Source organism: Phoenix dactylifera, chromosome 10 (genome assembly GCF_051530095.1).
Source record: "Phoenix dactylifera cultivar Ajwa chromosome 10, Ajwa_hap1_PhDact_Kaust_v1.1, whole genome shotgun sequence".
In the NCBI taxonomy this organism is placed as follows: Eukaryota; Viridiplantae; Streptophyta; class Magnoliopsida; order Arecales; family Arecaceae; genus Phoenix; species Phoenix dactylifera.
Window position 1 is genome coordinate 28,084,198 of NC_143199.1, and position 27,549 is coordinate 28,111,746.

Below are 27,549 nucleotides of genomic sequence, written 5' to 3' on the forward strand. Positions count from 1 at the left end.
ATATCCAAGCTTTTTTGGGTGCTTTTTGAACCTTATACGATCAAAACATCCCTTTCCAAAACCATGTTCATCCCCATTCTGATGAGCAATACTGATTTCAAAATTGAGACGGCAATACTAATTGGACCAATGATTGATCCATTTTCGGATGACTTTAGGCTTTGCAATTAGATTGAGATAGGTGATCAAATCAAACTTAGCATCTAGTGACCGTGATATTTTTATCAAGTTTAAGCATTGACATTAAGAGAAGGGTTTAATAATGAAAACTAAGAAGCACCATGACTAGTTTGTAATGAGATCCAAAAAGGTCGATAATGTAGTGTCCTCTAGTCACATGGATTATAGGTTAAGTCGACTCTAATACTATGTATAACAATGCAATACCTTATCTAGAAAGGGTAGTCACAAGGTTATTAGTGGAGATCCTTACTCTTGCTTAAGTATTCGAAATCTCTCCAATATAAATCCGATATAGGACTAAATACATACATGTGACTTTATATATACCACATGTTCTGCATTTCATGAAGTTGTTCTTAAGTTTGTTGGTCCTTTCGCTCTTCCGTGGATCCTATTTGTTAAAATCTTGATGATAATTAAAATCCGATTGATATATTTAATCGGTTCCTCTTTTCTTATTTGAGTAAATTACAAAAAATTTTCTTAAAATTTGTATTTATTATACTTATACTCAATAGTTTGGAAAACCTACACTCACATCCAGTTAAATTAACGGTGTTAATAAATCCATTTACCTAATATGAAAAGTCAAAATTCTCCGTGAGTGATGATAAATTATAAAAAAACTCTAAAATTAGGGGTAAATTATACCTACATGCAATAGTTTGAAAAACCTAAGTTATCCTCTGGAGGTTTATTTTTATCTAATACTTTAACCTATAACTTAACAGAATGTTAGCCAAATTGTTAACTTAAATGGGACCTAAATGCCGTATTAGAAAAAATTTAGAAGATGACCAAACTAGCCTTAAGTGATATAATATCCACCTAAGGAGGAGTTATGAGGTGCCATGGGTTTGGAGTTTGATCTTGATGAATCATCAGAAAAGAGTTATATGCCAAGAAAAAAGCAATCTAGATCTTTGAGGTAAGTGGAAGCCTTTAAAATTTTTTGTTGCAGGAAACTATTATCAAGAGTTTTGTCGCTTAAGCCATATTATTCATGGTCTAAGCCAAACCATGGAACAACAGCTGATCACACTCTAAAAAGAAGAGTTATCACGCATATACTAACTTAGGTCCTTTTGATGATAGGCTGTCAGAGCTATCATAATTTTTTATGTAGATATAGGAATTTTCATCCACAATGATGATGTTAAGGAATCATATCTATGGTATTGAACAAGTAGAACTCAGAAAAAGTAAATGATACACTGGCTTCCCCATTCTTTGTAACATGGTGGGCAGAAAAGTGAGACCAAAATATGATCAGAAAGAATGTTCGTTGTTAAATATTGGTCGGAAATTAAAGATGTTTGTCATTGGATGCAAGCTAGGAAGAAAGCTTGACGTCGGTCGCTAATTGGAAAGAAACGCTCATGGTGGAGTGGCAGAGTAAGAAAAAATTCTAGCCACTCAATTTCGAAGAAAAAAAAACTTTTAAAGACGGAACACTTTGAAGAGAACGAGAAGTCAAAAAAAGTAAAAGATGAGTCTTATTTTTTTATAAGGGTATTTTTGACTTTTTAAAATAGATAAATAGTTTTACTAATACTGTCAGTTTAACTGGGTATAACTATATGTTTCAAAAAATATCCGGTATAAGTGTAATAAATTTAAACCTCAGGAGGATTTTTGTAAGGTAATTTTGGTCATTTTTTTAAAAAATCTAACATGGCATTCTCACCCCCCCCCCCCCCCCCCCCCCCCCCGCCCCCCCAACACACACACACACACGCACACGCACACACATATATATATATATATATATTACTGATAAACACTCTAAAATCCTACTTTAAATATTGCTATCATTTGATATTCCATGTTTACACTATTTCACCCATTCAAAGTAAGTATACTCCTCTCAGCTCAAATTTTATTTTGAGCAAGAGAAAAGACGAGAGCCACTTGTCTCAAAGTTGGGAGCATATATATCAAAGGAAGAAGCATAATGAATAGAGTTAAGCCATTCAAAATCTCTCTCATCATGAAACTCATGTGCCATCCTCTACTATATTCTTCTAATAATTATTATAAAAATTGTAAGAACATGTTTGAAAAATTCAGTATGATTAGCCAAGATTTTCTGCAGGAATCAAGCTTGTTGGCTTGCACAGAATTTATTCTTATGAAAAACTATCGTAGTTTTAGCTTAAATTCCATCTATGCACCTGATGGATGAATCATGTTTCTAATCCAACTTGGCTCTAGCGAGCTGAACAAAAAATTACGGAGTAGAGCATGATGATTCATATTTCTAATTTGGACCGCGGAATTTTCCTTATTGGTCTCTAGTTACTATTTTTTCTAGCCAATAATCTCGACTATTCTTTCTTGATTTGCTTGCTAGCCCTTAAAATAATGGATTTGACGTTGTCTGAAGGTTTCTTTGGTTCATAATTTAAACTAATTATGTTGTCCATTGCCAAAATTAATTTGTTGATGCATGCTTTGGCATAGCAGCGTTTGATCCTACCAATAAACTGAACTCAGATTGACTCTCCAGAAAGGATGCATCTCGAGTTATAGCTGAGTTGAACCTGACCTGTTCAAAACTTGTGTTCTGATGCCTAATCCTAAGCCCGACATGAACTAAATATCATCGACCCATACCGAGCCTAAACCTGGTCAATCGGGTTGCCCTACATGGTTTACTTATTTGAACACAAAGCTGCCAACCCCGCAGACGATTACAGCTAATCTAACGGTTAGTCAACCCTAGCCAGAATTCAACCATTCCCAAATTCCCATCCATTTCAGCAAGCTTAACAAGGCCAAATCAAGCCATTATGAGGGGCAAAAATAATAAAGCGAAGATGATGTTGCCGGTTCAACGATAAGGCTCATCAAAAAAAACTTTGTCTGCATCACACCACGGCATTAAAAACTACACGCATAAAACGCTGAGAAAGTCATCGCCGGAACTGAATTCCATATTATTAAGCAACACCCAGTTCCGGCGAGGCTGAGACCTCTTCTACCAGTATTAAACTAATAGTGGGCAAGTAGCGGCGGAAAGCTTTACCCCTTCTTCCTTTTGACCAAACCCGTTCTCTCCTCACCTTCTCTCTTCCCTCTGAAATCCTTTCTCTCTCTTTCCTTCATCATTCACCAACACACCTCCTTAATTTCTTGTTCTTCTTCCATAACCTATCATCCTTCTTATAAAAGCATCACCGATATCAAGCCATATAGGTCTATTTTCTTGGATATCGGTGCTTTCTTCTACCCATATATCCTTTATTTTGACTCTGAGAAAGAGAGAGAGAGAGAGAGAGAGAGAGAGAGAGCGGGGGTTCCATGGAGAAACCAAGAAGAGCGAAGGCCACCAAAATCTTCAGTTTCCTTCCAAAGCCAACCTCCTTCTCTGTCTCTCACCCTCCGCTCAGCCCCGGTCGCGAGAACGCTTCCAAGCCAAAGGCCTTCCACAACAAAGCTTTCTCGGGCCCGATCATATCGATCGTACCGGTGGAGGCTCGACGTAAGGAGAAGAATGGAGGCAGCTTTGATGCGCAGGAGCCAACCTCTCCGAAAGTTTCGTGCATCGGCCAAATCAAGCGCAAGAAAGTTTGCCGGTCGAAGCGGTCGTCGCCGCCCCAACAAGAGCGGAAGCCGCGAACTTTTATCATCCGCACGATGTTTCGACGCATGGTCAGGCCAAGCCGGAGAACCGATGCGGCGGAGAGCAGCGAGGGGAGGCCTGCAGTGCTTGGCACAGCGCCACCATTAGGCCAGATGAAGCGGTTCACCAGCGGGCGTGGGACGTTACATGACTTCGATTGGAGGAAGGTTGAGAGGAGGCAGGAGGCAGCGACTGGGGATCGAGATGAGTCGGACTCTGATGAAGACATTTACCACTCTGCACCAATCGTGGTGGGTGATGGAGTGGTGGCTTTGGAGCCAAGGAAGGAGGTCAACCTTTGGAAGAGAAGGACCTTGGCTCCACCCGTTCCTCTTCAATTGAACTGAAGAGTGGAATCCTTCTTTTTTCCTCCTCCTCCTTTTCTCCACTCTCATATTTAGTTGCTGTTGGTCTCCGGACCTTTCATAAGGTGGGATCGAAACGTAAACTGCATGTAAGAAATTTCAAGGATTTTGTAACGGGCATGTTGGCATTTGGAAACCCTTCTTTTTGAAACGTAAGCATGCATGCAAGGGATTTTGTTGATTGACAGGTGAGAGTTGCCTTCTCCTTGGTACAAGTTTGATGAAGAAATTAATTGCAAACACATACAAGGCTCGATTGCCATTGATTTCTCCTACGGCTTGTCTTGCTCACAGGGCTTTTGATTCCCTGAGATTGAACAAGTTAAAAGGTTTCGGTGCCGTTATAAGGATTTTTTACTCAGTAACCAGAGAGCTACGTCTCTGCAATCTGAATTCAACCTTGTAGGATAATTAAATTACCAAATGGGGAGGATAGTTTTTTGTTTTTATAATTATCCTGACTTTGTAAAAGTCTACTGTCATGAGATAGGTACAAAGAATTATTCTACAACGTGTCCCCAAAAAAGTAATCACAGATACTCCTGGACCTGAATAATTAGTAATTAATATCCAAATTTTTGTAGATCTTTTTTATAGATGTTATAACACGTTATTAGTCTGTTCTTTGTTTCACAGACCAAATTCTACAAATTCTTTTTGTTATAAGATGGTTTCATAATTAAAGAGGAAGAATAAAATTTTGCAGGAGAGCGTATATAGAATAAACTTCATCACAAATAAAAAGAATACATAAAAAATATATAGCCTCCAACAAATAAAAAGCTGGTAGTTTCCCATTGTTTCCTTGAAGAATTAAAAAAATAGAAGAACAAGTCTATGACTGATTAAGTTTATTCTAGTGGCATTTTAGTCCTAGCCTCCTTGATTTATAAAGGAGAAATAATCATTAGATGAAAGCATAAACTAAAGGTTAACCTCCTTAATATATCTTTGTAATTGACTTCATACTTTCAACAACTTTCCTTGTTTATTTTACATCGAACGCATCGTAAGCTCTTGGTTGGTACTCCTTTAGGTATTATTACTAAAATTAATAATAATCAAAGTGCCTGTTCAAGAATGGAGATTTGGGCACATCAGTGATTAAAAAAGAAGAGTCTAGTAGATGTCAATTGTCAAGTCTATTTTCGCCACCGGCTATCTGTTACTGTGGACCTCTTGGAGCAACAGATACTTGGACATGAGCTTACCAAATTCCTCTTCATTTTTCGAAGATATGATATTTGAGCACATAAAGATTAAAGACGAGCCTGGTCACCTAAATCTTCTGGATGATTTTATAGGACGGTGGCTTCGGACGACATGTGATTTTATAGTGGATTAACCTGGAGATTTGCTGCCAAAGACGAGAGTCAATCACAGTATAAGAACACAAGTTTCTGGCGAGCTTCAAAGAATTTTGTGCCTGGGCCCAAGGGGTGCTGGCTTGGATCATCCCTTGCTTCGAGACATCTAGGTTATGGTAAGAGATGGAGGAGCCTTCTAAGCCAAACATGTATTTAAAAAGTCTAACGAGGCTGCGGATTGGATAGCTGCCTACGTGGCCAGCCATTTTGAGAGTACCATATGGGCCGGGGAGGGAAAGTTGCCTCGAACACTTCGCAATCTTTTGTTTTCTGATTTTATTGGATATATTCGTACACGTAATGTATGAAATACCTGCTTTAGCAAAAAAAAAGAGTTTTGTTTCGAACTCCAATAGTCTTTTTTTAATAAATTTAAAATTTTTCTTGAGATTAAAAATAAATTATATTTATATTTAATAATATAAAAAATTGTTTTATTTATTTTTATTTAATTATTTAATCAAGAACTTAACAAAATGTTAGTCAAATTGTTAACTTTTAATATGATCCACATGCTATATTAGAAAAAAAATAAAAATGACCAAAATAATCTTATAACACGACAACAAGGTCATAAAAAATGAATGCATCTTCCTGCTCATTCAAGACAATTTTAACTTTTTAAATGAGGTAAACGGATTTACTTTAATTGAGTGTAAATCTAGATTTTATAAATTATTAGATGTAAGCCTGGAGGGATTTTGTAATTTTTTTATAATAAAAATGAGGGAAGTGAGACAGTTCTCCCAAATTTATTTATTATAAAAATTAATAATTACAATAACCGTAAGGGTTGATGTATGCGGTAGAAATTAGATGCGAGGATAAGCTTACACGATATAGGTCCTAACCATGTAACAGTTGACGTGGCACCATCGATCCTAAGGAGGAAAATTATAACCTACGTGCACCATGTGGCATGAAAAATTATTGGTTACATCATATCCACCATGAGCTGTAAATCATGCCAACCAGAGTCCAATATGGGACGAAAAAGGGCTCGGAAGTGGAAGTGGGCCAGGCACCTCGGCCCTCTCCCCCGATCCGGCTTCGACCTCTATGTTTCGGTCATGAGGAGCAGCCCAATATATTTAGAAGCTTAAAGACAGTTTTGTTTTTGAAGCTTTTTTTGTAGTGGGCCGGCCCAAAATAAGTTCACAAGAATTTTTTTTTCTATTTTGTTTTTAAAGTTTTTTCTGCCATGAGCCTTCCTTGGGCTAGAGCTTTAAGCGACTACCTAAATCGTCTAAGGGTTGGACCGGCTCTGCCGGCATCTTTCTCTCCTAGTGGCCGGAAAAAGGAGAAAGGGAGAGTCCTTTTTTTTCTCCGAGTCTAGTTGGCCTGATGTACAGCTGATGGATCTAATCCAACTAAGATGGCGTTTCAAATTCAAAGAGGTTCGATCCCAATCTTCTTCACCCAAAAGAAGACAGACAATACATAGATCAACAGGACAGCGGCTCCTGACGGACAGCCAGCCATCTGATGTTGTATAGATGGCCGTGATATCACTAATCTCGAGAGACCTCTTCTTTGCGGACATGGATCTCGAGAGACTTCTTCGCTTGACGCGTTTCGGCGACGCAAAGTTTTGTGGCCCCACGCCAGGCTGCGTCGCGGATCGAGGGACCTATCTCGTGGACTCCTCGCTGTGGGACGCGGCACCATGACACGTGACGTGCGCACCGCTACTAATCGAAGCGCCCCCGTGTAACTTAGTGTACGGACCGGACGTTTACGTGGACGGAGAAAGATGAACCACGGCAACCATTTAACGAATGATCTGCTCTCCCGCATAGAAATATTTCTGTACGCCACAAGATCGCCGACGTACCTCCGATATCTTCTTTACCTTTTCAAAAGAATAAAGAAACCGAGATCCAAAGCAAAAAAAAAGCAAAAAGAAAAGAAACCGAGATCTCGCTCGCATGCGACAGGTCTGTAACTCTACCTCAAGATCCGTGCTACAATCGCGATGCACCTGACGAACGGCACCAAGTCCTCCTCCCGAATCATAACGCATGCAACTACAAGTGACCGTTACGCGAGCCGGCGTTCACATTATCCGGCCTTTTTAGTTTTGGGCGACGGCGATATCTCGGCCTTTTAATCCTTTCCATCGCCTTCTCTTGTTCTTCGTAGATCCCTCCCGTCTCCACCGCGACTTTTAATGGATTACGACACGTCCGCAACCGCTGCGGCGGAGAGGACGGCCGGATCCGACGGCTGCTCCTCGAAGGAGCAATCCGTTCTCCTCCACGGTGACCTCGACCTCTGGATTCTGGAGGCCCGCCGCCTCCCCAACATGGACATGTTCTCCGAGCACCTACGACGCTGCTTCACCGCCTGCCGCCCCCCCTCCCCCTCCTCCTGCATCCGCTCCCAGCGCCCCCACCATCACCACCACCGCCGCCACCCCAAGATCATCACCAGCGACCCTTACGTCACCGTCTCCCTCGCCGACGCCACCGTGGCCCGCACCCGCGTCATCTCCAACTCCCAGGACCCCAAGTGGAACGAGCACTTCAAGATCCCCCTCGCCCACCGCTCCCTCTTCATCGTTTTCCGGGTCAAGGACAACGACGTCTTCGGCGCCGACCTCATCGGCACTGTCTCCATCCCCGCCGCCCTCGTCGCCTCCGGCGAGCTCGTCCGCGACTGGTTCCCCGTCCTCGGCCCCTCAGGCCAACCCCACAAGCCAGAAACCGCTCTCCTCGTCTCTCTCCAATACAAGCCCGTCGGCGGCAACCCCATCTACGACCATGGCATCCCCGGCGATCCCGAGAAGCTCGGGGTGAGGGACACCTACTTCCCGATGCGAGAGGGAGGTCTGGTGACGCTCTACCAGGATGCCCATGTGAGGGAGGGGGAGCTCCCGGAGATCGAGCTCGAAAAAGGAACGAAATTTGAGCATAATAGGTGCTGGGAGGACATCTGCCATGCCATTCTTGAGGCTCACCATTTGATCTATATCGTCGGTTGGTCGGTGTATGACAAGGTGAAGCTGGTCAGGGAGCCGACCCGGCCGCTGCCGCCCGGAGTGGAGAATTTCACATTGGGGGAGCTGCTTAAGTACAAGTCGCAGGAGGGGGTTCGGGTTTGCTTGCTGGTTTGGGATGATAAGACTTCGCATGATAAATTCTGTTTTAAAACGGTATGTGAATTATTAGATGCTGCCTATGACTTTTCAATAGGTTTAATTTCTTAACCTTTTCTCATCCTCCATTTCATGCTTAGGATTCTGTGGTGTTTAGTGTTCGCAGCACCAGTTTCTTGATTTGGTTCTGTTACCAGTTTTTCGTTCATATTGAACGATAGTGACTTCACATGATAATTTTTTCCTCAATAAAAAGAAAAAGACCATAAGATCCAACTTTTTGCAAGACTAGCAGCAAATTTGACCACATTAGCTGCAATTGCATATTTGTCTGAAGCAAAACTAATGCATAATTTGAGGTAAGGTTAAATGCTGATAGTGATGTCCAGAAGTAATTATTACTTCACCTATGCATCATTTACAAGTTAAAACTGTCTAATTTCCTTGGGAACATCTGTGGAGAAGTGATCCTCCCAAATGTGGCTTGAACCATTGGCCAAACTTTCAAAGAAACCTATGAGCAGATAGATATAGATATTCCATGAGTTTCTCATTACTTTGCAAAGTTCCCATGGCTCACCCTACTATCTGTTTTGGTTGACAGATTTACCCATCGGAGTTCTTAAAACATTTAACCTTCAAATGGCCGATGCTAATATAACTAATGCCCATTTGCAATGAAGTTCTAAAGTTATATCAAATTGCATGCCCCATTTACATGCCATCTCTAGTTCCTACTTTCTGTCTAGCTGGCCCTCTAATTGTCAAAATTCATTAAGAGTCAATCAACTCTCAAATTTTTGAACCTCTGAGATTTCGAATTCCTAGGATGGCACAAAATCATATATTTAGGCCCTATTTGGGGGAGCTTTTGGAGGGCCAAAAAGCACTTTCTGGCCCTCTAAAAGTATTTTTGAATGAAAAAAGATGTTTGGTAAAAATTTCGAAAAGTTGTTACAGCTTTCCGACAAAGCAGAAAACAGATTTCTGGGAGAAGCTCTATTTTGGAGCTTTCCGAAAACGCTATTTTCAGCTTTATCGGAAAGCTGTTTTTTTGACCAAAATATCCTTATTTATTTCCTTCCAAAATCCTCCATCCCGCGCCTCTTCCTCTCCCTCACCCTTCCCTCTCTCTCTCTCCCTCTTTATCTCCTTCTTCTCAACGCCGCCGCCCGTCTCCTTTTTTTTTTTGGTGAACCCATGGCTGCCCACAGTGGCGGCCACCACTGCGGCCCCCATGCTCTTCCTCTTCCTCACCCTTCCCTCTCTCTCTCTCCCTCTCTCTCTCTTTTTTCTCAACGCCACCGCCCGTCTCCTTTTCTTTTTTTTGGTGAACCCATGTCTGCCCACGGTGGTAGCCACCATGCCGGCCACCACCCGTGGCCGGCGACCCCTTCTTAGGTCACCGCGATGCCACCAGTGGTGCGCGGCTGGCTAGTGGAGTGGCCGGGCTCAGCTGTGGGGTGGTCGGGCCTCCGCCAACCGTGCGACAACGGCATCCCAGCCGCGGGACCGGGGAGGCCAGCGGCAGCGAAGTCCCCATGGCGGCTGGCCGTGGGTCTTCGCTGCGCCGCGGCCAGCCGCCGGCCATGGCGAACCGTGGCCACGGCCAGGCCCCCTCCCGCGGCTTGGCCCCCTTCCAGGCCCCCTCCTGCGGCCGCCGCGGCCTGGCTCCCTTTCAGCGCCGCTGGCCTCGCGAGAGGATAAGAAAGGAGAAGAACGGAAGAGAGGAAGGAAGGAGAAGAAGAGAAGAAAAAAGAAAAGAAAAAAAAGAAGAAAAGGAAAGAAAAAAAGAGAAGAAAAAAAAGAAAAGGAAAGAAAAAAAGAAAAAAAAAGAAAAAGAAAGAAAAGGAAAAGTAAATAAATAAATAAATAAATAAGGGAAGAGAGGAAGGAAGGAGAAGAAGAGAAGAAAAAAGAAAAGAAAAAAAAGAAAAGGAAAGAAAAAGAAGAAAAGGAAAAAAAAAAGAGAAGAAAAAAAAAGAAAAGAAAAGAAAAAAGAGAAAAAAAAAGAAAAGGAAAGAAAAAGAAAAGAAAAAAATAAATGCATAAATAAATATATATACGAATGAACGAATAAATAATAAATAAGATAATAAATAAATATATTTCAATGAAATAACATAATAAATAAATAACTAAATAAAATAAATAAAAAAAATAATGAGTGAGTGGCAAATAATCTGATCTAAATAAATAAATAAATAAATAAAAATATTAATAATTATTTAACCAATTTTATCATCTAACTAAAAAATTTGTTAGAGAGATAAATGGTCATCAAAAGGGTGAAAAATTAATTTACACTAATAATTATAATATTTTATATATTTATTATTGTATTATATTATAAATATAATATTATATTATATTATATCATAATACATTGATGTGTTATGTTAAATAATTTAATGTTATATTAAATTATTATCCTATAACACACAATGTTATAGTACTATATTATATTACATTATATTAATATTATATTATATCATATATTTATGTATTAATACATATTATATTTTATTATGCTTTGTTGTATAATACTAGTAATGTCCTTTATGGTCATTTTGTCACACAAAAGTACTTTCTCAATTTGTATACCAAACACATGTTAAAGCGCCACAGCACTTTAAAAATGTAGTTACGAAATAGCAAACAGCTTTTTATAAACGCTCTACTTCAGACAGCTCTACTTCCAAAAGCTTTACTGCCAACAGCTCCTTCAAACAGGGCCTTAGTAATCCGTGCTGTATTCTACTGTACTTTAGTGTGTAGTTTAACATGGAGATTTTGAGTTTTAGTTAGTCTGCCCTAAATACTAATCCCTTTTTAAACATGAACCCCACTCTGATTCCGTGTCGGCACTTAGTAGTTTCTTTTGGCATTGGATGTGTTGATTTTTTCAGTTGGCCTTTTCAGCCAGTAATCCTTGGTCACATCAATTGATGGTTGTAATTCCCTATATAACCTTGTTAGACTTGTTTGCTATTTAGATTTTTCCAAGTCCAAGGAATTTTTCAGGGTTGCTTCTTGACTGCAGGTCTTTTCATTGATTAATTAGCCTTCTATTTTCATGGTTCTTTCCAAAGGTTGTCTTGCTTAAAATTTGGTGCTAAGTTTTTTTTAAACAGGTGGCACTCATTTGACAGACAGTTGTAAACCAACTTATGCTGTCCATTGAGTTTCTCAATATACAGTTATGAACCATGGTTGAGCACATTTTGAAGGCATGCCTCGATGATAATGATACTGCATATATTGTCATGTACCTACGAACAATATCTATTCTCTACATCTCTATGTTTTTTCCTTCTAGCAGCAATTCTTCATTATCATGTATGTATTCTTGCTTCACATTGACTTTCTCAACAATTTTAAGTTCTATCTTATAAATTGGTTAGGCACATTCGAAGCATTCGTGACTATTGTGTGTACCATTAATTATAGCACTATTGTATCTAGAATACTGATTTCTGCCTTTTCTCTAGGAAACTTTAATTCGTCTATACGATGACCACTTCAAGAAGCTCATATTTATAGTGATATTCAAAGAAGGATGTATCTATTATGCCTCATAATTTGATAAACATGTTGTGATCTTTCTCTTTTTCTTTATCCTTTCGCTATTTGTATATTGATGAAATTGATTGATGTGCCTTGGTTTGGTATTCTGGTGTCCTTTGCAGGAAGGAGTGATGCAAACTCATGACGAAGATACTCGAAAATTTTTCAAGCATTCTTCTGTCATTTGTGTGCTGTCACCTCGTTATGCCAGCAGTAAGCTTAGCATTTTCAAGCAGCAGGCAGGCTTCGAACCATGCTTTTACTTCTGTCAAATCTTTTATGGCATATTTATGTTAGCTTAATATGATTTACTTTCATAAGACAAATTGTTTAAATGATCACTTTGCTGATACTATGGTTATCCATGTATCATTAAATTTTTTAATTATTCTTGTCTTATGTTGTCCGTGAAACTAAACCTAACTTTTTTGGAAGCAGCAGGACTGAAAGTATGTACCTTATTATGCCCAAGGTTTAGAGCCTCAATTCTGGTTATGCTACAACCGAGATTGTGCTCACCAATTTACACTTTTCAACAGTAAAGGCTATGAATGATCTAAGAGTATAATTGAGTATGATTGTGAGACATGATACCTACTGGAAACCGCAGAAATGCATAGAAAGAAACAGATGTTTGAGATAGGGTTGTGGTCTATTCTTATAACTATTTACTATACTTTGGTTTAGTATGTCAATGTATTCATGAATCAGTGTAAATATGGCCAACTGCAACAATAAATAGCCATCTGAAGTATAATAGGCAACAACTGAGAATACCTCTTCTCCACACCACTTCCAAACATGGTTTGGTTTACTGGATGTCAGCAAAAGCCTGGTAGTTTCATTTTGAAGGTTGTTTCATATGAAAGTAGCACTGATTTATCCAAGGCATTATAAAATTTCACCCAAAATAAAGCATATAAAAGTACCCATATTCTTGCAGATTCTCAATAAAATTGACGGGAAACTGAGGCTAGAATTATTTTTGTTCCCTCTTTGGTTAGGGTACCCAAAGTTGGTACAATTTGTTGTAAGGGTTTGTTCTATAGTGTGGGCCAAGTGCAAAATCATTTCTGTGCTGTCTAACAGCACAGGGATCAACATCAGTTTTCTTGATGTTTTGGTTGATCATAATTGCTAATTTCTTAGTCACCTTTGTCTTGTTTTATGAACTAGTATCCTCTTACTAGTAAGGGATTATGCTATAACTCTGATGATGTAAATGGTTATATTGTATACAATGCTGTCTTATGAGAAGTATGTTTGATGCATTTGAAAAATAGCTTATTCAATTGTTTTCCCTGTTCCAATCATTGCTTATCTTAACTTGAATCTGTGTCAGCTTATATCATCTGGTTACTATGTGCCAATTGTTGTATCTCGAATATTGGCCCATCACGAGGATGAAGATTTACGAAACTATAACTTTATAAAGGGATTTTTGCATATATCTCCTTAAAATTCCCTTACTTGGGTATTTACTCTTTAAAAAGTTGAAATGATATATATACCCTGCTAAAAGTTTTAAAATTAGATGTATAACCTTCATGTCTTCTTGCAGTTTTAAGCTTAGTTTGACTAGGATGAAATGTAACTCCACTCAAGATTGAATACTTCCAGATTTATCATATATGTGTATTCTTTTTTGAAAATTTGAGGGGTATAATAAAAATTCTGTGCCAATATTATAGGTTTGTAATTGTTTTTTTAACAAGAAAATAAAAAAGTAAGCACCTTTCGAGGAGCATATATACGAAAATCCATAAAGGGATTGAAGGTATGATAATATAGTATTGTTTACTTTTTTGGAGGGATATTTATTGCGCATTTTCACTTTTTGAGGACAAATAAGCAAGAAGCACTTTTGAATGGCGTAATGCAAAAATTCTTTATTTTCTTACAGTTAGCTTATGAAATATAACCTGGCCACTAACAGACTTATTCAGCATGTTCATCCATTTTGACAGGAAGATCATCAATGTTGAATGATTCATAGGTTTTGCATGGTCCAACCAATAGGTGTAGCATAGCCTTGTCTTGGAAACATTAAATAGGACCTTAGAAGTGGCCAAGGTGCTGGTCTTGCATGTTGCAAAGTATGAAACTATTAGACATGATTACATATATGATTATGAGCTTGAAGAAGCAAGAACAAAATGTATGAATAGAAGCCATACCCTAGTCAAAATTTCAAGTTGTGGGTTTATATACATTTAGACAACATATGGATGGCTGTAATTAGTTAAAATTCAATATAAAATTCAACCAAGGAGTAGAAATATAATTATGTTGTTCTTTTGAGTAACTATTTTTTCCCTTGCATTGTGGAGTAACCTTTTTTTTTATAATATTGTGCAGGTTGTGGGGACCCTCTTTACACACCATCAGAAATGTTTGTTGGTTGATACACAGGCTTCTCGAAATAACCGAAAAATCGCTGCTTTCATAGGGGGTCTTGATCTTTGTGATGGACGCTATGATACGCCACAACATAGAATTTTTTCTGATCTTGACAGTGTATTTTTGAATGATTTTCACAATCCCACATTTGCTGTACGTATATTTCTCCTTGGGATTCCTTCTTTGAAGTTCTCACCTCCTTTTTTCATCAAACTTTTATAATTAGGTAGACTTCAGGTTTTGAAACAGCAAGTTTACTCTTAGCATTGTAAAGCTAGGGATATTAAATTTTTTAGCTTCCAACTAAATTTGCCTTGGTATTGCCTCTACATGTTCTTAAAGGTTTTCGCTTGTCGAAATATGTATCATGTGATAGGAAGCATATGAAACTTGCATTCATATTAAAAATATGAGTTCTGTAAAGGTTTCTTGAAATTATAACTTTTTTTATTTAGATACTTGCTATTGAATCGATTTATATGATGAGTATGCATGCATCACATGGCAACATTGATATGATTGTCAGGCATAGAGACAGGAGAGTTGCCAGAATCTAGGCACATTATTAGGGAGAGATACATTAGTATTGTGTACGTTCATGTGGATTTACAAATTATAATATCAAAATCATGTAATTATACAAGTTCAAATCGAACTGTATATGACTTGGGAAAAAATTACCTATACAAAAATCAAACTATATGGAACTTGTAACTTGTAACTAGACCTCCTTGGGGTAGTACTATAAATGATTTCAGATTAGATAATATAAGTTCTTTTGTATCTCCAATTCTTCTAAGTTTAGTGATTCAATGATTTTAGTATGATTAACAAACTTCAATTGATGTCAAGGTCTGCCAAACTGGTACTGGAGCCTGTACCAACTGGAGACGCGTTCGGTACAGAATGGGCCCATATCATGCTGTTCTGGAGCGTACCAAACAAGGAGAGAGAGGGGGAGAGAGAGGAAGAGAGGGAGAGAGGGAGGAAGGGGGAGAGAGGGGGGGAGGCTTATTAGTGATGCCTGGAGTGTGGAGACCATGCACAGCGGCGAATCCTCTCAAATCAGCTAGGATTTAGCGGGATGGCCCCTATCGGGACTGTCAGAGGTTTGGAGCTCGTGGAAGAGGGCTAATGTTCGCCAAGGGAGGGCCAAAATCTAGGGAGGGCCAAAATCTAGGGAGGAGGGCTGTTGTGTGGACACGAGAGGGGGGGGGGGGGGAGGGGGAGATAGATAGAGAAAGAGGCCTATCGATGATAGTCGGTATCGAAGAGAGGGCAGTGAGTGACGTCTGATAGTGAAGTGAATGAGAAAGCCCTCAAAAGCTCTATAACTATCAAACTAGGGGAGGGGAAGGATTTTGTATCCAAACCACTGTGATCTACTGAATTGTTCTGATTGGGCATAGGTTCGGTTTGGTACGGGTAGAACCACGGTTTGGTTTGGTTTGGTATGGGTCGGTTTGGCAATCACTGATTGCTGTAGACTGCATTCTTGGACAGAAGTATCATCTTATTGACTTTAAGATTGATGTCAAATCCCTCTTTTGGACATCTCAACATTGGACCTGAATGTTCAATTCATAAATGCCAACTATCTTAGAAATGTGCCAAGATTTTGGGCTTGTTTCTTCTTGGTTTTGTAAATGCGCATGCTCTATTGTTGTTACTAGTTTCTAAGTGTAGTTGATACACACAGATATGGATGTACCCATGCATGTGCACATATAACTAGTGATCAAGATATTGGATGTAATAATTAAAACTATTAAAGAAACGATGCAGCTTTTACTATTGACATGTGTCAACATGTCAAGCTCATTTTTATCTAGCCTAAGAATCCATCAGGCCACTCGTACATGTTCCTATTGCAGTGAAAAGAGGTTTTAAACTAACACATTTTTTCTTTATCTTCTGGTTTTGTGTAGGCAGCAACAAAAGGTCCGAGACAGCCGTGGCATGATTTACACTGCAAAATTGAAGGTCCGGCTGCATATGATATCCTTACGAATTTTGAGCAGCGCTGGCGGAAGGCGACAAAATGGCAGGAATTTGGGAAACGTTTTAAAAGAGTATCACATTGGAGTGATGATGCACTAATAAAGCTAGAACGAATTTCATGGATACTTAGTCCTTCGCCTACTGTTCCAAATAATGATCCAAAACTTTGGGTTTCCGAGGAAGAAGATTCTGAAAATTGGCATGTGCAGGTTGTATAACACTTCACCCATATGTAAATTCTATCTTGATCCTGTTGTTACTTGAAGAGACTAATTAATTTTCCGCTGTGTGTTAGATTTTCCGATCTATAGACTCTGGATCAGTTAAAGGATTTCCCAAGGATGTTCATGAAGCTTTGGAGAAGGTTTGTCTTCTGCTATGGTACATCAGTTGCTTATCAAGTAATTATTAGTTCTACGTGTGATTGATTATCAGTAACACATGTTTCTAATTTCTCTAAAATTCATATAAGCATTTGTTAGGCCCAATATTATTACAAAAAACTATATGCTAGGTCTTAATTTACTATTCAGGTCTCATTAGCTAATAATTTTCTGGACTACTGCAGAACCTTGTTTGTCGAAAGAATCTAGTGATTGATAAGAGCATCCATACAGCATATGTAAAGGCCATCAGATCAGCACAGCACTTCATTTATATTGAAAATCAGTATTTTCTTGGTTCATCTTACGGTTGGCCATCCTACAAAAATGCAGGTATGGAACACTCTGTGTGTTTACATTCCATTAAGCAGCCCTCTTTTCTGAAGTATAAGTTGCAAGTTCTCTAAACTCTATGGCCTGAAACTTAGGAACATTTTTTTAAAGTAACATGTTAAAATTGTCTGCTTAACCACTATTATTAAATGTCGTAACTAACAAACATGTTACTCTTGCATCACTTTCAATTGATATGTGGAGGTTAGGTAGTCATCTTGGTGCAGTCAGACATATCCTGTTGAATATCTAGTTGACCTTTATATGCCATGAATGATTTGTTAATATTTTTGCTTTGGCCATCTTAGTTTCTACGAATTCTATATTTACCATACTTTTTAGCTCCAGAAAATCAAAATTGACTCTTTTTTTTTATTCTAATCACATATGGAAGACAAACATGGGAAAGGAGATCTTTACAATCCCAAAGGACTCTTTCTATAAACTAGAAACCACACTAAAGTATCAACGTATGGAAGACATGGATATATAATAATGATGCAAAACAGTTGTTGTTGGTTGTTTAACTTTATCAGACCAAGGTTGTGCTTTAGTCTTCCGGATAATGGTGCTTCTGTGGAAGTTAGCCGAGTTTTTATTTAATCCAACTTCCAAGTCAAGCGTATCTCTTTAAGTTGAATGTTGAAGAGCAAGTGTTGGACAAATTACTTTTATATTTTTTTGTTCAGAGCAAAGACATATGCAAGTACAAAGGAATCTCAAGATATAAGCGAGCAGCAAGGAGTGCATGTACTGAATGCATGCAAAACCTCCATCAAGCAAATAATTTTATGGATCAAAAAAAATGATCAGCACCAAATAAGTCAAGATGTCTAAAATGATTAAAAATATTGATTTATGTAATACTATGTACATGCATATATATTGCTTTGTATGGTATTGTATGTTATATGTTGCATGGAAGGCCATAGCCGACTGTACTTGTACGTTTAGACGGCATAATTTATTGACTCTCTAGCCTGGAATTTCCAAAGTTTATAACTCTTGTTGGGAGCAGCCTTGGAGGTGGATTTGATTGCGAAGCAGGCATGCTTGACTTGGACTATTTCTGAGTGTCAAAATCTTGGAGGTTTGCTCTCTTCAACTAAGGGTGTAATGGATAGGTTTTTCATTCCTTTATCATCTTTCCTTGGCCATGACATCAGATTCAGGGCCATCTATTATTCTTGTGCCTAGGAATTTATTCTTTGATCGGTAAAGTCTATGCCTTTAAGGTGGTGCAAGGCTTCCCACTTAACAGGAGGTTTGGGAAGAGTGCCTGTGAAGCCTTTGTCTATAAAATAATATGAATTATTATTGACAGATGTCTATTTGTTGGTCATCTTTCTTAATTACTTCCAGCATTTCTGAGAAGCTATTTGTTTTGACAGCCAGGAAACAATTTTTTGCATCATAATGGCCAGCTACTATTATTCTGACCAACAATAATGGTTCAGAAACGGGGCCATATTGATGATGTTATTATGTATCGATTACTATTTTCTGCTAGTATTGTATATCAAAGCTTCCACAGTTACATATTTATTGGCATATAAATTAACAAAGTATTATCAAGCATTACAGAGCTGCTTATTTGTCAATAATTTTAGTTCTTTTCTGGCCTTTGTTATCTAGGAAAGCAATATTCTCTGACAACCTTCAGTTAATTTTGGGCTTCCATATGTTCCACTAAAACTGTAAGAACAGTTGTAGCAGCACATCAAAATGTAATTCTAAATATTTTCTGCTTGAATAATCTATCAAAGCTTCTCTACTCACAGCTTTGTTTCCATCAACAGGTGCTGATAATTTGATACCAATGGAATTAGCCTTAAAGGTTGCTAGCAAAATTAGAGCTGGAGAGCGATTTGCAGTGTACATAGTTATACCAATGTGGCCTGAAGGAGTTCCAACTGCTGCCTCTGTTCAAGAAATTCTTTTTTGGCAGGTAGTATCTCCTTTAAAAGGCATATATACTATATTACTATTCGTCAATGAAATTGCTAAATTACTTCGTTGTACCATTATTAGTATTTATTCACTGACATGCAAGGAGAGATAAAGAGACTATCTGTATATTTTATAGTGTTGAGCTAGAATTTTACAAGGGGTGTTCGAGCCTGAATTCTATTGGCGTAATGCATAATGAACTGTTGAAATCAACAACTTCTGCTGTTAATGATAATTTGAAAGTTTTAGTAGACTATTGGTCAAAGTTCAAATGTTTTTATCCATGTACAAACTGGACACATAATAGATGGTGCTGGTAGTGAGAATGCAGAAATTGTGGCGTGGCTCATCAATATCTTTTGATGTCTTGCCTTAATTAGAATCTACCTCATGCCATCAAAATTTTGCATCTTGTACTTGTTGTATAGGCAGAAGCTTTTCAAATCATTTTTTTAGGTGAGAGATCATTATTAATAATTGAATTTTCTTCAAGTTATGGTCAGTATTTTTGCATAGGTGTCCCCATATTGATGCATACATACACAGACCCATACATACACACGCATACACCCCATAAATGCTCCAATTGGTCTCTGAAGCACCTTTACTTTCTTGTGAGCTCATTATATTAGTTGCTTATTTGTATTAATACTTCATAGGGAAGAATCATCAGCATCATAGGTGATTTGAAGACCAAATGAGTATTTTTCAGTTCTGGCACAGCTACAATTGGATAAAATTGAGGAATTGTAGTGTTTACCATATGACAAGAAAATTGATTGATGACTTGTGTTGATGTGGCCTGCCATTACTCTGCTTGTGCATCTTTTGTTTTTTGTGCCTTTATCATTATCGTTGAAATTGTTGTAACTTTTAGCTGCGGAATTTGCAGGGCCAGACTATGCAAATGATGTATGAAATCATCGGACAGGAGCTCAAATCCATGAATGTAGAGAATGCACATCCGCAAGATTACCTGAATTTCTACTGTCTTGGCAACAGGGAAGAATTGCCCAAGGGTGACTTGCCATTAGATGATCAACCTTCAGAAAAAAGTGCAGCGGTACTATCAACAACTTAATTTCGTGTGTAAAATCCAACTCTGCTTTTCATCAGGGCTGATTCTCCTATTATTGAACCTAATCGAACCATTGTAATTACTAGTCATTTTCCCCCTTTTTGGTCTGCTCTTAGGCTTTCTGATTTCTCTTTTGTTCATGGATGATCAGCATATCGGTGCACCCCTATACCGTGTATTAGTTCAATACCGGTATGGTATGGTATGCCCAAGTGCGCACCAGTATGGACCGGTACATACGTTGCAATATCCTCATTTATGTTATTCATATGCTATATTTATTGTCTTGCATAGATGACTTTTTATTATTTTGCACCAAGATGCACATATGTTGCTTTAGATCCTCTACCTTTAAGTGCCGATAATAGGTAAACTTCATGGAAGACCAAAGGTTGCATGTGTGTGTGTGTCCATGTGTGTGTGTATTTGCTCTTTTCAATTCTTTCTCAGAAAGTTCTAAACTATCATGAGCCCTGACGAACAACCCTGACAAATCAGGGTCGGTGACACTAATGCTCTATAGGAGGGTCTGTTACCCAGACAATTGGCCCTTTAGCCCCTAAACAAGTGCTAACCTGATTTTTCATCTGGGTTACTCTAGTTTAGCATTTTTCTCCTTTTCAAGTATAGTTGTGACCAGATTATTTTTTGTTATAATTCCCATTGAAACTATTTCTCCTTGTTTTCAAATGTGATCAGGCCCTTTGCCAAAAATTTCGACGGTTCATGGTTTATGTTCACGCAAAAGGGATGATAGTAGATGATGAATATGTGATTTTGGGGTCTGCCAACATCAATCAGAGATCTCTATCTGGTTCAAGAGACACCGAAATTGCTATGGGTGCGTACCAGCCCCATCATACACGGGCTGAGACAAAAAGACATCCACATGGCCAGGTTGGTTTTCTTCTCTGTCATACTTTGCTTTCTTGTATCATTGAAGTACTATTGCAGCTCACTAAACAAAGTATGTGCTTTCCACAAGCATTAGCTGGAACAAGTACATAATGCATCTAATTCATACATAATTTAGCTTGATATTTCTTCTACAAGTTTAATATGCCGGAGATTGTTATCTATTGTATACAGCTGAGCCTAGCTTTTGTAACAAAAATACAATATATCATGTCTATAAGATAGACAAGACAGTTATCCTTCTAAGTATCAATTTAAAATTCTCTTTGTAGAGGAAAATCCACTCTGACCTTCGTTATAAAAAGCACTCTGCAAGGCATATAATCAAATGCTGAGGAAGTCGCTCATGTAATCAAAGGCTTGTAAGTATCAAGCCTGACCTATGAGACTGCCAATAGGAAAGCACACATTTCTTTTAACTAATGTCCCTCTTTTTTTCTGAAGAGAAAAGGTGGTATAATAGTGCATTTCATTAATATTCATTCAGCATATTCTTCTATGTATGCATTTGTCCTTTAATCTTCATAAATCTTCATACTTGTGTACAACCCTAGTATTGTGTCTTGCTAATTCCTTGTGAGTGGAAGCTCCATGTTCTAACGAAAGACTACCATGGTTCATTATGAAAGCTTTTGATGAAAACCATGGCAAATCCAACAACCCATTGGGCATCACTGTTGAGTTCACTTCTGTAGCAAGATAATAGTTTCTACACTCTTGCTGGCATCGCAACTAATTTTTTGGGCTAGCATCGCATATTCTAAATGTATTTTCATTGAACTCGACAATTTTGTGATGCAGGTATACGGATACAGGATGTCGCTGTGGGCCGAGCATCTAGGCATGGTAGACGAGCACTTCAAGGAGCCTAACAGTATAGAGTGCGTGAAATTTGTGAATGAGATAGCCGATGAGAACTGGGGAAGATACTCAGCAGAGGAAGTGAGACCCTTGACAGGACACCTTCTCAAGTACCCAGTCAAGGTGGAAGTAGATGGTAAGGTTGGTCCCTTACCCAACCAGGAGTGCTTTCCTGATGTTGGTGGCAGAATTTTAGGATCACCTACTTCTCTCCCTGATACACTGACAATGTAATTTCCCTGTGGATGATGAAAACATGGAAAAGAAAAGGTTATACCCTTCTGAAGGAAAAGGGAAAAAAAAATTTTATTGCTTCTTTGTATTATTATCCCATTGTAGTCTTTGTTTGTAATCTGTGAGATGCTGCAATTAATAATATGAGTATTGCTCTTGGTTTGTAATCTTGAGCGCCAACCTTGCTCTCAGCATCTCCTAGCTTGTGCGGCGCACTCGATCAGACTTATTTGTTAGTATTAATACAGAAATTTCATGTGGACAAACAACATACCATGATCTTATTTGTAAGCAATATTGCTCAAATACAAAGAGTTGGAGTCTTCTTCAAAGATAATTTGCATCGATAAGGCTATGGACTGGACGTGTTCCTTGAGTCCCGTCCATCTCCAATGCAATGCTTACCATGAAATATTGAGAGAGAGAGAGAGAGGGCCATAGTTCTAGATTAATAGTCGCAAAAACCAAGAACACCAACCTTCGGAAACTTAATGGATGGACAGAACTAATATCTTCTCATCCATTCACTCCATTCCACAATAAAAATCAAGAACCATGAGGTACAAACACCACGCCACGACCTAATTAACGGTCACCTTTCCCAGCATCCGAGCTCCCTGGTGAGAGAGCACGGTAGAAGGTGTAGGCCCCTTCGCATTCAAGGTGACGGTGTAGGTCTCGCCTGGGCCATTGAGGCGGCCTCCTGCTTCATGGAGATGGCCGATGCATCCATACCCGAGGGGATCTCATCCTCATGGAGCACGACCCGCGTTGTTTATGAACACAATCTTCTCCCCGGGAGAAACTGATGAGAAGTGGGAATGAAAGCAAGCGAACCGTCGCTGCTGCCTCCGAGGAGCACGTCGATGGCGAGAGCGTTGCTCGCCGATTAACATCGCACTAGGAGCGGTGGCGGCGACGGCCACACCGAGCTCCTTGAGAGATGTGCCAGGGCTGCTGCTGACTCTTGCGGCAGCCGTGCCGGCCGTCAGACCGGCCGTGAAGGAGGGAATGGACGTCGCTGCCGCAGCGGCCAAGCTGGCCGTTGCTAGCTAGCTACCTATTCTCTCCTGGATGCTCTGTGGCGAGATATCATGAGGATTCTGAGGCTACTGCAAGGGGAATTTGGAAGGAATTCAGGAATATCTACAAGTCCACATATATATACAAGAAAGGTGTGTACGAGGAGAAGAGCGAGCCCGCCGGCGGCTGGAGTTTGCGGAGTAATACACGACTGGGTAGTAGGGAGAGGGAGAGTTTATCTTGTGGACCTTCAGCTTTGGCTGGATATGTAGGATGAGATGATATTTTCTGGCATTGCATGTATGGCTGATATGTTGTAAGCAACGAGGGCTTCGGATTGGATGGAGGACTCTGGGAGTTATCGAGATCATAACGGGCAAAGACTTGGGGGTGACAATCTATGATCTGAACTGTCCTGATCCACGAATGATCCTTCGCTTTATGTAGATTTGGGTTTGGTATAAATAAATTCCTCCCATTTTAATCGTTTAGTAATTAGATAGGATCATAACTCAATCTTTTTTTTTTTTTTTTTTCGGTTCATTGGCAGCTCACCTACACCACGTGTGAGCACAGCCCAAAAAGTCAGACGATTAAAGAGATTGCGAAGGAGACAAAACTAAGTGGTGGGTCTCCTAAATAAAAGCACATAAGTGATGAGCCACATAGAATGCCACCCAATCTGCAGCACTATTGGTCTCTCTGAAAATGTGGATAGCCCGAAAAACAAAACATTTGCCTAACAGTCGGTGAGTATCATGAAACATACGCATTTCCCTGACGTCACTCCCGGGCTCTAAGATACCCTCAATCACCGTGGCAAAGTCCCCCTCAAGTATGATGCGATCTGCATCTGGCGTAAAAGGCCCCCTCCCAGGCAGCACGGACCTCGGCACCCGCGACAGATTGATTGAAGGTACGCCGACCCCCGGCAGCCACAAGTCTGCCCGGATGGTCCTTGATGACAAAACGGATGCCGCAACAACCATCCTTCTGGACACTACAGTCGAAGTTTACTTTGAGGAAACCAGAGGGTGGAGACTTCCAGGATATAAGCATAAGTATAGGCGCTGCTAGAGCGAAGTGAGAGCCTTAGATTTCTCTAGCTAACCCAAGGGACGCCGATGCAATAGTATCAAGAACTTCCGCCACCAAGGAATAGGGCTCTATCCGCCACCAACCTCGGGAAGCTCCTCTACCGTTAACCACATGGGCATTTCTATCTAGCCAACAATGATAAACCAGATATGCTGCATGAATCCGTTTAATCTATTTAAAACCTTGTTTCTGTTTAACCCAACCTGCTTAACTAGCTCAAATCCATCTAACCGTTAAAAATTCATCTAACCTATTTTATCTATTTAATAAATAGACCGGATTTGGATCGATGAAAACCTACAAAGAATTATCGCATATGTCTTATTTGCCTTTCACGGAGTCTCGTATCTGACAGTGGAATTTCCAGTTTGGAGAGGTTCAACCGAGCGATTGGCAGTGAAACTATCAACGTGCCAGAGCTGCGACCACGAAGCAATCTGATCCTGATCTCGACTGCGCCAGGGATGCAATCCGTCATTGAAATAGCGTGTAAGTTTCAACTACAATGTTAGTTTATTAATTAGTACAGTTATTGTTAGCTAGAATTCCAGAAGTCCAAGAGTGGCATGGTTAGCCTAGGGCCTCTGAACTCTATTTATTAGAACACCCTGAATGTATTTGGACCAACCATTGTTAAAATGGGCTGTGTGGAATCCGCCCAGTTGAAACAACCCGAGCAACTACTAGCTCTTAGCAATTCTAGCTGTAGAAAGTTCTCAGGCAAGGTGGTGTAATACTAATGCTGATATTAGGATAATCTGTAGATGCATCTCATCTGTGGGAATTTATAACCTGAGATTTTCTTTGGCTACCAAAAGGCAGGGGCGGCCCGATACATTTGGGGGCCTAAGGCGAATCCAATGAATGAGGCCTTTTTTTTTAATAATAAATTTTTTAATAAATATAAAATATTTAAAAAAATAATATGAAAATAGATAGCTATCAAGTACACTATTTCAACAAAGATACATGAATCTAATAAAAGTAGACAAAAAGTTTTTTCAGTTTAATATAATTTTTGAATGGAAACACAGAAATGTAATTGTCGGGCCATAAAACTGATTAAATAATTGAGATAATGCTGGGCAATACTGTTTACCATGTCAAGCAAGAGCAGGATAAGAAAAGGTCATCCCGTGGCACTTCATGGTCAAGAAAAGAATTTGTCCAGAAAGAAGCCTCTGTATAAGAGAAAGTAGGGGCATTATGGAAAATTCACTCAATCTAATTAATAAAAGTCCCATCCCACCATCTCCCCTTCAAGTGAGTACCCAAGCAGCAACTGCAACATCACAGCACAGCAGCCATTCAACCCCCTCCCTCCTTTTCTCTCTCTACCACCCAAGAGGGGAGAAGAAACCCAGAGGAGAAAATTAAAAGAATCTCCACCCTCCAAGAACTCAAGAAGTCCATCTCCAATCCCTCTATCTTTCTTCCCGATGGCCCAGCTGGATCAGGAGTAATGTGAGGGAAGGAAAACCAAGACTAAAACCAAAAAAGAGAAGGGATGAAAGATAAGAGTGGCTTCAGGCGTGTATCAAGCCAACCAAATCCCTCCTCCTCCTCTCTCTCTCTCCACCCAAAACAAAACTACTGTCCCCAACTTCCCAAATTGCCTCTCTGCAGGCCAGGAAACTCTCCACCTCCCTTCCATCAAGGGGGAAGACTCGTAGCCTTCCATCAAGGGGGAAGCTCCTGTTCCTGTTTTCACATGGGGCCTTTGCTTCCTTTTGGTCACGCCTCCCGGAGGCCCTCCATTGGCCTGAGGCCTTAGGCGACCGCCTCGGTCGCCTAACGCTCGGGCCGGCACTGCCAAAAGGAGACTGCCATAGAGATTAAACAAGGCATGATTTTAGTTGACTTTAAATTTGGTTCTTTTTATGCATTAGGTCCAACATTGCTTAACCATGTTCTACTTCGTGCTAGGGAGCTAGTTTTAGCTCCTGTCTAATTTAGAAATTTGAATAATAAAATCTTACAGGTTCAATAGTGTAAGGTGCAATTCGTCATTGAAATAGCGTGGAAATAAGGTTCAGCAATCCAGGAATTCAACATAGAGAAAACTAGACATGATCCGAAGCAAACTTGCCAACAGCAGTAAGAACCTGATCTCTCTTCAAGGCTTCAGTAAAATAGTTTGTTTTCAGAGCAGCAGCACTTTTGCAACAAGCCAAATTAAGTTTTAGGGCATCACAAACCTGAAACGTATAGTAAAGCGAACTAGTGGGCCAGGTGGCAAACATGGACATGAGGGAATGTAGCATTGATCCATCATGTAATTAAGAAATATTTCCTTTTTTCCCTTAGAAAAAAGAGGTAATGAAGGATATTAGAAAAACTACCAGGTTACAGAATAGTTCCAAAGGAAATATTTTCAGAAACTGTCTCTACACTCCAAGGTCATTTGAAAAAAAGGATACATTGATGGATCAGTAAATTGGTTTGGAACATCACTAGGAAACTTGCACATAAAGAGACTTTTTAAATTAATTCCCTTGTGAGAGCCCTGCTTCGAAACCTCCATTACAGCGACATCCACCAACTTAATCATCTCTAGGTGCAATTGAGATTGCAACAAATATGTATTTCTCCTGTATCCTCCCACCGACAAGAAATTTGACTATATATTTCAGGAAAACAGAAAGAATGTAACTACAAGTACCCAATATACCATAATCCAAAATCCATGATTCTGGCACCCATTGCTCTTGCTGATCACCTCAACTGGCGCTAAAGAGACAAATATTCCAAATCTCCCACGCAAAATTCTTTTAGACAATAAAGTGAAATCTACCAATTATTTGAAGGACAAAAGAATTAGCTTCTCTCATGGTAGCAACACTAATAAAGACATTGGATCACGCCAACAACATCCAGGCAGACAAGAAGGATTATACTGGATCAAGTAAATAACATACATTCGATTTTTAAACCATCCGAAAGCTCAATGAGTTTCATAAAATTATCATTGGTTGATAGCTAACTTGGTCCAAGGATTTGTATAGGTATCCATGGATCCTTATCAAATGGTGATCTGGTCAGGAAGAAGAAAGGATTTTCTTCAACCCA

The 27,549-nt window shown here is 39.4% G+C and overlaps 2 protein-coding genes across 3 annotated transcripts; both read left to right on the forward strand.

Annotated features, from left to right (window-relative positions):
- The first annotated feature begins 3,359 nt into the window (after window positions 1–3,359).
- On the forward strand, window positions 3,360–4,289 carry LOC103724135 (uncharacterized protein At1g76070-like). Its single transcript, XM_008815301.5, has one exon. It carries the CDS (start codon window positions 3,487–3,489, stop codon window positions 4,153–4,155), a length of 669 nt encoding a protein of 222 aa, XP_008813523.2. The 5' UTR covers window positions 3,360–3,486; the 3' UTR covers window positions 4,156–4,289.
- Window positions 4,290–7,434: 3,145 nt separating this feature from the next.
- LOC103722834 (phospholipase D delta-like) lies at window positions 7,435–22,526 on the forward strand. 2 transcript variants are annotated; one of them, XM_026800130.4, is made up of 11 exons: window positions 7,604–8,694; window positions 12,327–12,443; window positions 14,563–14,757; window positions 16,533–16,814; window positions 16,901–16,969; window positions 17,174–17,321; window positions 19,121–19,269; window positions 20,164–20,334; window positions 20,501–20,581; window positions 21,049–21,246; window positions 22,066–22,526. In XM_026800130.4, the coding sequence occupies exons 1-11, from the start codon at window positions 7,711–7,713 to the stop codon at window positions 22,357–22,359; spliced, it is 2,688 nt and encodes an 895-aa protein (XP_026655931.4). In that variant the 5' UTR covers window positions 7,604–7,710; the 3' UTR covers window positions 22,360–22,526. The 2 variants fall into 2 exon arrangements, with proteins under 2 accessions (XP_038971423.3, XP_026655931.4); XM_039115495.3 differs by lacking the exon at window positions 20,501–20,581 and having other exon boundaries at window positions 7,435–8,694.
- Window positions 22,527–27,549: the final 5,023 nt, after the last annotated feature.

Coding starts and splice junctions, on each gene's coding strand:
- LOC103722834 (XM_026800130.4), top strand. CDS start 7,711: ATGGATTACGACACGTCCGCAACCGCTGCGGCGGAGAGGACGGCCGGA. Junction 20,335..20,500: donor CTTCAGAAAAAAGTGCAGCG/GTACTATCAACA, acceptor ATGGATGATCAG/CATATCGGTGCACCCCTATA. Junction 21,247..22,065: donor AAAGACATCCACATGGCCAG/GTTGGTTTTCTT, acceptor TTTGTGATGCAG/GTATACGGATACAGGATGTC.
- LOC103724135 (XM_008815301.5), top strand. CDS start 3,487: ATGGAGAAACCAAGAAGAGCGAAGGCCACCAAAATCTTCAGTTTCCTT.